Raw genomic sequence first — 9,694 nt, 5'->3', positions numbered from 1 at the left:
TGGTCCCTGGGAAACAGCTCAATAGCTAGGATGGGCTGTAGAGCCTTTCCCATCAATGGTATGGACACAGCCACCTGATTTGGAGGGTGAGAGCACTGAAAATACTGTAGCCGAGCGTCCCACCAGCAGGCAGCAGTGCCAGGACATGTCATTTAATAGTGCAGACATGGCAAAGTGGCTGCCTAGCCCATGACAGGTCTCTGCTGTGACAATAAAGAGCTAAAACCCTGCCAGATGTTTTCCAGGCAGGGGTCTGTGCTGGATGACGGCATGTTGAGGGAGAGACACCACCCTGTGAGCCTGGTCTCTGTGTGGACACCCTCCCAACAAGGCTGTCCTGGTTGGCTGAGGATGAGCTGGAGGTGGAGTCCCTGCAAATCCAGATTCTGGGGAGAGCAAGCTCCCAATCTGGTCTGACACCATCTCCATCTTTTTCAGCTTGGGGTAGGCAGTGGGGAGGAATTCATGGAGGTGCCACCAAACCTCTTCTCAGCCATCGCTGTAGAAGAGGTACTTTTCCTGCAGCACTAAGTGGAGAGAGCACAGATCCCATCCCACCCATGCTATGTGCATGGGTCGTGGTGGGGAAGACCAAGATGCAAGAAAATCCCCTGCAGTTTTACTTTATACAGCACAAGAAGAGGCTGCGAGGGGAGAGAACTGGGTGATGGGCACCATTTTTAGGCTTTTTAGAAGAGAAACAGTGGGAGTGGTGGTGAAGGCTGATGCTCCGGGGCTGACTCTGGCAGGATGGTGCAGCAGCAGGTTCTGCTCTGCTCAGTGTAAAGACACAACTTACAAAGTGTGGAGGGTTATGGGCCCATGGTGCCTCCCCCACCTCTGAGAGGACAAACATGGGAACCCTTTTTTTTTTTTTTTTAATAAGGTTTGAAGCTGGAAATGTTCTTCCAAACTGTGTTTCTCGCAGGGGAAGGTGAGTGCCAGAAAGGTCTCTGTCGCAGATGTGAAGGCAGCGGGGTTAAAATGGGCTTTCCAGAGAACTTATTCATTTTAAGGAGAGCTTAGACTGAATGTAGCAAGCAGTGAAGGGAAAGGAACTGTTTCCCAGCCTTCTGCTGGGTGTCTTGCAGCTTGTCCTGAAACAGAAGGGAACAGAGATCCAAGGGCTTTATCCATCACTCCCATGCTGCAAATAAATGCTGGTAGAGTGCAAAGTGCTCTATCCCTTGGGGGATCTAAGGTGACACGTTCCTTCCCTGGATTCCCAGCTAGGTCTCACCCTCCGGGCCCCTCTTGGGGGGAGGCACACCAAGGTCAGCCTGGGGTTCACGTTCCCTTATGGGTGCTGGGACTGTGGGTTGGCCTTGAGGAGTGGGTAGGGGAGAGGACAAGTCAAATTTTGGCAGCTTCCGCATCCCACGGTGCCCTTTCCCTTTAGCTTCCCACACCTCCATTCTCCCCTCCAGCAAATACAGTTGGGTCTTCTCCCAGAAAAGAAAGAAATAATGCAAATATAAAAAAGCCAATGCCTGGCATTGCTGAGAGGCGGGTATGGACATCTCTGGGGAGTATTACGCTCTCTCTCATGGTATTACTCCTGCATCGGCCAGGGGTAACTGGATCTGTGATAGAGTCTGATCCCCCCAAGCCTTTAATTGGATGCATGAAAGGTCCAAGATGCAGCTCACTCTCATACTTCCCCAGCCACAAGATGCACCATCTTCTTGTCACACAAGAGTGCTTCCCAATTAACCCAGCCTCCCTCCTACCCTCTGGTGCCACCCAGCTCCCAGGCCAGCAAGCTGAAGCAGATCCTTTGTAGGGGATCCCCCGCAGCCAAGCAGGGTGCTGGTGGCAACAAAATATTCAGTGGTTCTCCAAACACCCAGCCTTTTTTTGTTCTGCAAAGAAAATGCCAGTTAGGTGAGGGGCAAAAGGCAGGGGCAGAACAATTAGGGAAGAGTTGCTCCCTCCTGTGGGACGGGGCTGCGGGGTGGGATCAGGACTCGCGTTCCACGAGGCCCGTGCAAACCGGAGTGTGAAGATGGGCGTTCAGGGTGCTCCCATGTGTGCCAGGCAGCCCCTGGGGGAGCGATCCCGGCCTGGAAAGGCCAGTGGGGCTTTTCCTAGGCTCCTGCACCTCCCAGCCCTCCCTCCATGCCGGATGTCACCGCAAACAGCAGCAACCCTTCTCTGCAGCGCCGGGGCTGGGACAATGCACCCCGGATAAGTGGGCCTTCTGTCCCCAGCTGCACCGGGGCCAGGCTCTCCCCAACCTGCAAGCCTTTTGCTTTCTTTTTCTTTTATTTTTTTTTTTTTTTCTCTTGCAAAATCAATTTACGGACAGCTCACTCATTTTTCCCCCTTGCAAACTTATTAGCTATTCAGCCCCGGCGAGCATTCGTAAGCATCCTTTGTCCCAGGGAGGGCTGGAGACCCCTTCATTAGCAGTGATTACTCTGAGCAGTTTGACAGCCTCCCATCCCGCTTACAAGACTTTCCCATTCAGCCCTGCCCGGGGCTGCCCCGCTTCTCAAAAGAAACGGAAATATTCAAAGATTTCTCCCCCCCCCCGCCCCAGCTGAATAGAGGAAAAGCTGTTTCTCTTCTCCGCCCTCCCCATTCACTTCACTTTTGATACAATATTTTCCTTCTTTGTTAAAGCGGAGAGAGAGGGGTCACGGCAGACTTTTTAGCGAACCTTTTCTGAGCGTTTTGTTTAATGTAAATACAAGCTCCCTCTGCCCCCCCCACCCCGATTATTATTATGATTTTTAAAACTGCGAAGGCTCTGGAGGGCGACGGCTTGGGCTGATCTTTAGAACAAAAAAAAAGCTGAAAATGCCAGGGGAAAGGCATTCCCTTTCAATGCTGTAAGGGAAAGGGCAGAAGGAAAAAAAAACAAAAAATAAAACGAGAGAAAAAAGCTTTTCCTCCGTGGCTCTTACCGGTCCAGTCAAACGCGGCCCCCGCGGAGCTCCGGCGGTGAAGAAGCGCGGCCGGGAGACGTTCGGCTCCCCTGACCCCCCCACACCAAGCGGGGAGCGGGGCTGCTCCTCTACGGGTACCCCTTACTCCACTCCCCTCCCGGCCGCCGTGTCAGAAGAGGCTGATGTGTGCTCTGGCTGCTGCTGAGGGCGCGGAGCATCGGCGGGAGTCCTTCCATCGCCCACTCGGGAGATCCGGCGTCCTCTATACCACTCAAACCCTTTGTCGAAATACATATTATTCACGACGCTGTCTATTGTCCAAATTCCATGTTTTTTTTAGTTAGAAAGAAATTCCGCGTTATCAGAGGCTGAGCGGATGCGTTCGCATAATTCACTGCCTCTCTATATGTCTTTAAGAAAGCTTTATTTTCCCACATAAACGCCAGCTACTTTGCCCATAGAAGCCAATGGAGAAATTGCGATTCGCTTCACCGATTCCCGGGGAAAGAAATAAATAACGCCGTGTGTTTCAGTCGATTCCGTTTTGGGCGTGAAATCTGCTTTTGCTCTCCCCCCCCGAAAACTCCTGGGTGGGGAGCGCTGCCCGACAGCGAACCCCTCAACCCCAAAATCAAGGCAAAAACCCCAGCTCGTTTGAGGTTTGAGAAGTAAAGCCGGATCCTCTTGCTCGGCTCTGTCGGGAACAAACCGAGTGGGGTTTAAGATGCAACAAATCTGGCTCAGGGCTGGGGTGCAAGGCGGGGTCCGAACCCCCAAAAGGAGCTAGAAACCCCCAGTGCTGCTCCCGCTCCTCTCCCCAGCCTCCCGCTGCTCCCGCACTGGCGAAATACAGCTTATTTGCCTCTTCCGACACCCTAAATTACACGCCGCCAAGGGGATAGTTGCTTGTAAATAGACTTAAAAAGCAGCTAATAAATACCTGCCACCTGCCCCGTCCCTGTGACGGTCTGTAAGGAAAACCAACGCACATGCGCTGGGGATCAAACGCAGATTTAGACATCGGCGGTGCCAACGCCTTTCGGGCTATAATTCAAATTTAGGAAAAAGGGGGGAAAACCACTGCTGAGACAGGAATCCCCCTCTCGATAAAAGTCAGCAGGAGTCATTTATTCTCTCAGGGAGCTGAAATGGTCCCTGTGCCCCCCCGGCCGTTCAGGGGAGCGGGGCATTTCTGGCGGTTCTGCCCGCCTTCTCCCGGTGCGAGACTTCTCCTGCTAAATAAAACGAGCCGAGCAATCAGCTTACCGGGGAGGCATCTCTCTGAGGACAGGGAAGTAAACGCGATGAGACCGAGCAGACGAAAAAAGCACAGCTCAGGCGATTTAAAGATCAATGTCAAATTGTATAATATAAAATCCTTCTGCTGGGGGAAAAAAAAAATAAAAAGCTTAGCACGCCCCTTAGACCTGGCGTTTGGTCTCCTCCAGCAAAACCGCCGCAAAACAAAGCGAGGGAGGCGGACGGTGGGTTCAGCCCCTGACACGTCTCAGGGGCCGCGATTTGGGGTTATTTCGCCCCCGATCCGGCCCTTCCCGGCCATGGAGGGCTGTGAATTCCTCCTCCTTGCGTTTGCCAGGTGAGGCAGGAAGCTTGGCTTCCTCGGCTGGGCTGTCCCCTAGCACTTCTCTCTTCTCTCTTATTTCCGCCCCCCCCCCGCCTTATTTTTTTTCCTTCCTTTTTCCTCACCCCGTCCAAAAATTCGCCGCTGATAATTCCAAAAGCCTCAGTCCTTGAGAGAGGAGAAGCTGAGGCGATACCTCCTCTTTCCCTTCCCCGGGAACCCGCATCCTCCGCCAGCCACGGCCCCGCTCCCTCACCTTCCCCGGGCTCCCCCCGGCTCCCTGACTTCCACAGGCATCGACCCCGGTCCCGGGGACCCCGCTGTTTCTGTTGCTACCGAACTGATGCCGAAATAGCCGTGGCCTCGGAGATCTGCTCTGCGTTAACTGGCGGGCTTGAGACCGACACCGTCATTTCAAAGCAGATGCGAGGGTCGTTCACCGAGTATTTTATTATGGTTTTAGGCTGCTTCATACAGTTTCGTCCTGCACATGCTCTACAAGTCACCTGTGCACATAGAGAACAAGCCAATAATAATAATAATTAATAATAATAATAATAATAGAAAAAAATCTACCATAGCAATCCCTTAAATAAGTAAATAAACATTATATATATATGTATAAAAAAACCCTTTAAAGTAAAGTAAAACCCAACCAAAAGAACAGCGTCTTTTCAACATGAAACACCCCGCTTGACAAGGGCAGGCGCTCAGGCTTTTTTTTTTTTCCTCAACTTGGCATTCGTTGGTTTGTTGTTGTATTTTTTAACATTTTGTGGGTTTCCTTTATTTTTTCTAATTTTCTTTTTTTAGGCATCAATTCTGCAAATCCTTCGAAATAAAGGCGACAACGATTTTTATCACGTTTTTTAATGCAGTCTGCTGCGGGGCTGGGCGGGAGGCGCGGCCGAGCGGTGTGTGGCTGGGGAGCGCTCGGTAGCCCGGGTTTGGCGACCGGGACCGGACGACTGCAAGCCCCGCTGCTCCGGTCGCGTCGGCAGGCAGGCAGGCACCGGTGAGCTAGACCTCCCGCTCCCCCCGGTTTGTCATGGCGGTGGTGTCAGATGTCACATTCACTGTCGCTGGATGTGATGGAGATGGCGGAGGTGGCCGCTTTGCTGGAGAGGCTGGCTGCGGGGCTGGAGGCGGCCCCCACCGCCTCCCCACCGCTCTCCTCCTCTGCTTGCAACGACCGCACCGAGCCCTGCGTTAGGACCTGCTGCTGTAGCCTGCAAGGAACCGGCACACACAGCATCACCGCCTGGCCCTCCGCGCCCCCGGAACCCGCCGACAGCCCCCCGCTTCTCCTCCCAAGGACTCCCTCGACAGGCAACCCCATGCCGATGCCCCCACCTCCAGCTCACACCAGTTACCCCAGTCTGGCGGCTCTGCCTGAGAAACTGGGTGCTTAGCCCCGGGCTAGCCGCGCTCCTCGGCCGGCACACCCCGGGGGTGGCTGTGTCCCCCCCTCCAAAGCCTCTCCCCTCATCCAGGGGTCGGTCGTTCCCTGCAGCATCTCCCAGGCGGCGGCTCCGCTCCAGCAGGCCTTGCATTTCCCCTCTCAGCCGATGAAAAGGGGCTGTGGGTGACAGCACCTATTTACCCTGCGTGCGGCTGCCCGGATGAGCGCAGGAGCAAGCGGGGTGACAACTGGGACACCCCACGCCTCGGGCTCCGGGATAGGAGATAACAGGGGGACTCTGCTCTCTTCCCCGCTTCCCGGGGCACCTGCTTGTGCCGCTAGTGTCGGGGAAACACCGTGCATTTAGAGCCACGATTTTTGTCCTTTAAGCATTAAAATAATTTTTTAAAGAGAAGAGAAATAAGAAAAATATCCCAATAAACGTTCCCGGCTGGTTCCGGCAGAGGCTTAGCGCAAGGCAGCTCGCTAAAAACGAGCAGGGCCCGCGGAGGGGCATTGTCGGCTCTGCTCCAGATGGACATGTATGAAATTGGTATCTATATGTCCGGATAAAACTTTGAAGGGGGGGTTTGTCTCCACCTCGCCGCTGAATACGACCCTTGTGCCGCCAGGTCCTGCCGGGGTCACGGCAGCTCCGTCAGCCGCGGGGCCCGGACAGTCTCTTTCTCCCCTCCCCGCTCCCCCAAGGGCGGCCAAGGGGGAGCCTGAGCGGAGACCCCAGCCCGGTTAAAAATAAATCAATAATACAAGACGCAGGGTTTTCCCGCGGCTCCCACTTATCTCGCTGCATTTCCGGGGAAGTTTGGGCTCGTTTCCCCGTCCCCCGAGGGAACGAGGCCGCGGCTGCGCAGCCTCCCACCGGCCCCCCCGGCTCCCCGGCTTCGGCGTGCGGGGGTGAAGCCTCCCTAAGGCGTCGGGCCCTGTGCCCCGACGGGACGGGCAGCATCTTACCTGTTCTTAGCGGCTGCTGCCCTGTCCCTTTGCCTGCGGTTTTTGAACCAGTTGCCCACTTGCGTGGGGGTAAGTCCCGTGGCCTGAGCCAGTTCCCGCTTTTTGCTGGGGTTGGGGTAAGGGTCCTGCAGGTACCACTCCCGCAGTAAATGCCTCGTCCGCTCTTTGAAGCAATGTGTCTTCTGCTCGCCGTCCCAGATGGTGCGCGGCAGCGGGAACTTCTTCCTCACCCGGTACTTGTCCACCGGCCCCAGGGGTCGGCCCCGCAGCTTCTCCGCCTCCTGGTAATGCGCTTCCAGCCAGAGGGCTTGCAGTTTGGCGTGGGACTCCTTGGTGAACTTGTGGTTCTCCAGGATGTGATAGAGCTCCCGGTAGTTCCCGGTGTGGAAGGCCACGATGGCCCGGGCTCTCAGCACCGACTCGTTCTTGTTGAGGGCCTCGCAGGCCGCAGGGGCCACGGGCAGGGACCAGAGGAAGCGCCCCAGGCGCTCGATGTCCCCGCTCTCCTCCAGGGTCTCGCATACCCCGGCCACCTGCTGCGGGCTGAAATTGAGGATGGGCAGTTGGAACATGGAGGCGGCGCCGGGCTCCGCTTCGCGCTCCGCGCAGCCCCGGCGATGCCCGCCGCCGCCGCGCACACCCCCGCGGCGGGGAAGCGGGCAGCGGCCCGGGCGGCCGCCCCTCGCTCCGCTTCTGCCTGCTCCGGTGCCGGCGGAGCTGCCGCGGGAGGGACGGTGGAAGGCGGAGAGGCGATGGGGAGCGCTCGGCGGCTCCGGCGACTGGGGGCGGTGGGCAGGGTAGAGGAGGAGGAGGATGGAGCAGGGGGGAGGGCGGGCGTGGGGAGCGGGGGGGAGAGGGGGAGGGAAGGGGGGGGAAAAAAAAGAAGAGAGAGAAAAAAAAAGAAAAAAACAAGGAAAAAGAAAAGGCACAAGCCGAGATCCGCGCCGCCGCCGCGCTGCTGCGGGAGCGGCTGATTTGCTGCCGGGCTCGGCAGATTGGCTCCCGGGTTTCCATGGCGGGGCTGCCACTCACTGTCATCTGCTGCCAATCACGGCAGAAGGCCCCACGCCGCCGGCTGGCGGCACCTCCCCGCCCCGCTCCCCGCCCCGGCTCCCTCCTCGCTCCCCGGGGCGTCCCGGCCCGGCCTGGCCCGCTCCCCGGCGGCCGCTACCCCGCCGGCTGCCCCTCCGCTTCGGGCAGGGGCAGCGCAGCTCACCCGTCCCTGAAGCGGCAAGATACAGGGGGGAGAAGTGGGACACCCGCTGCCGTTTGCTGCAAGAAAGTTGGAGGGAGTGACCCCCGCGGTGGGATGGCCGGGACCCCCTACATTCTCCTTGGGAGAGATTCGGGGTCCGGCCCGGTGCTGCACGGCACAGAGCTCGGCGCACCCGGGGTTGGAGAGGGGGATGTGGCAGGGCTGAGAAATCAGATAAAACCGGCTGCATAACAGTGACAGTGATGCTGGGAGTGTCAGTGACAATGGATGCAGCGGGAGAATCGCAAAAAGAGCCGCGATTAGGGAAAAATTCTCCCCCTTCTATCTATAGGTGACTTCCTATCCCTGTTAAGACGAGGAATTATCTGCAAGGAGTCCAACGTCCTTCTCCGCTTGACTTTATATATATTTTTTAACATTTAAAACATTGTTTTCGGCTGAGTGGCCCTGAATAGACGCCGAGAAGAGTCGCGGGGAGTGAGAAGTCATTTGTAGGTCAGGACAGCGACTTAAAGCATATTTCAGGAATCTTTGGAAATATTGATCACATAGTAGGAATCGTTCCCCGCGGGTTTCCCCCCCCACCTCCCCGCCCCAATTGAATGACCGTGGGGCTGGGGGCGAGGTGAGCGCCCAGTTGCCCATTTGGAAGAGCGGGACAACCTCCGGCCGCCTCGGGGCAAGGATGAAATCACTTTCGGAGCTGTGAGGATACGGTTTGTTTTCTGGAGAGAAGGGAGGAAAAAAAAATCCAGAAGCCATGCTTTATTCTATATATAGCTGCTCAGTGGCAATTTCTTCCCTGGAACATTAGGGACCACGCTCGGAAAGGCAGCATATATTTTGAATTAAGCTCAATATGTTATCTCCTCTGCTCCTTGCAATGCCTTTTTTTTTTTTCTCTCCTAGAACGCTTGTCAAAGAAATGCCTTCTTAATTTGATATCTTGTTGTTGCCTCTTTCTCCCTTCTGTTTTCTTCTCTTTTATCTTTTTTTTTCCCCTTATTGTTTTTTCTTCTCCTGTCTTCCCTTCTTTAAGAAAGCTAGCAAAACCTAGTTGCCTGTAGACCGAAATTAAACAGATTTACATTTTCTCCAATCATTTCTCCGCAGAAATGGAGCTGGACTGGGGCTCGCCGTCTTTTCTTTAGTATCAAGTACAATTTGTCTTTTGCTTGTGAAGATTTGGTAAATCAGAAGGCAGATAGATAGCGCAGATGGTCGGAGGTGTCGGGTCAGATTATGGTACGCCTCAGTACAGTGCTAAGCTCATTCTGACGGAAAACCCTGATATTATTTTCACAGATCTACACAGTTCACTTGAAAAAAACCCTTGGAGCCATTTACATCATTTATGTGAGGCTCACAGCTAGCGGGATGGAAAAGCTTTCAATACTGCTCATTTTCATAAAACCCGACAGAACTAGGGAGACATAAAAGCACAGACAAATCTCATGAGTTCAGAGACACTCCAAAGAAACTTAGGAAAACGGAGACTCTTCGGCTTCACTTCACAGACCCAGGTTTGATTTGTTGAACCCCTTAGGGGAAAAACGGGGAAGAAAATAATCAGTGGAAAATATCAACTATAAATGGTATTCCACCGCATGCCCGTCCTCTCCGCCAGGGAA

The 9,694-nt window shown here is 55.1% G+C and overlaps 1 protein-coding gene across 1 annotated transcript; it reads right to left on the bottom strand.

The window, feature by feature from the left end:
- Window positions 1-5,533: 5,533 nt before the first annotated feature.
- On the bottom strand, window positions 5,534-7,419 carry SIX6 (SIX homeobox 6; the record flags this gene model as incomplete). Its single annotated transcript, XM_082058087.1, has 2 exons — window positions 5,534-5,702; window positions 6,848-7,419. The coding sequence occupies 2 exons, from the start codon at window positions 7,417-7,419 to the stop codon at window positions 5,534-5,536; spliced, it is 741 nt and encodes a 246-aa protein (XP_081914213.1).
- Between the last annotated feature and the right edge of the window lie 2,275 nt (window positions 7,420-9,694).

The sequence above is a fragment of the Streptopelia decaocto genome, assembly GCF_964273445.1.
Source record: "Streptopelia decaocto genome assembly, chromosome: 7".
Lineage (NCBI taxonomy): Eukaryota > Metazoa > Chordata > Aves > Columbiformes > Columbidae > Streptopelia > Streptopelia decaocto.
Note: the sequence above shows the minus strand (reverse complement) of the source record. Positions and strands in the feature narration are given on the sequence as shown.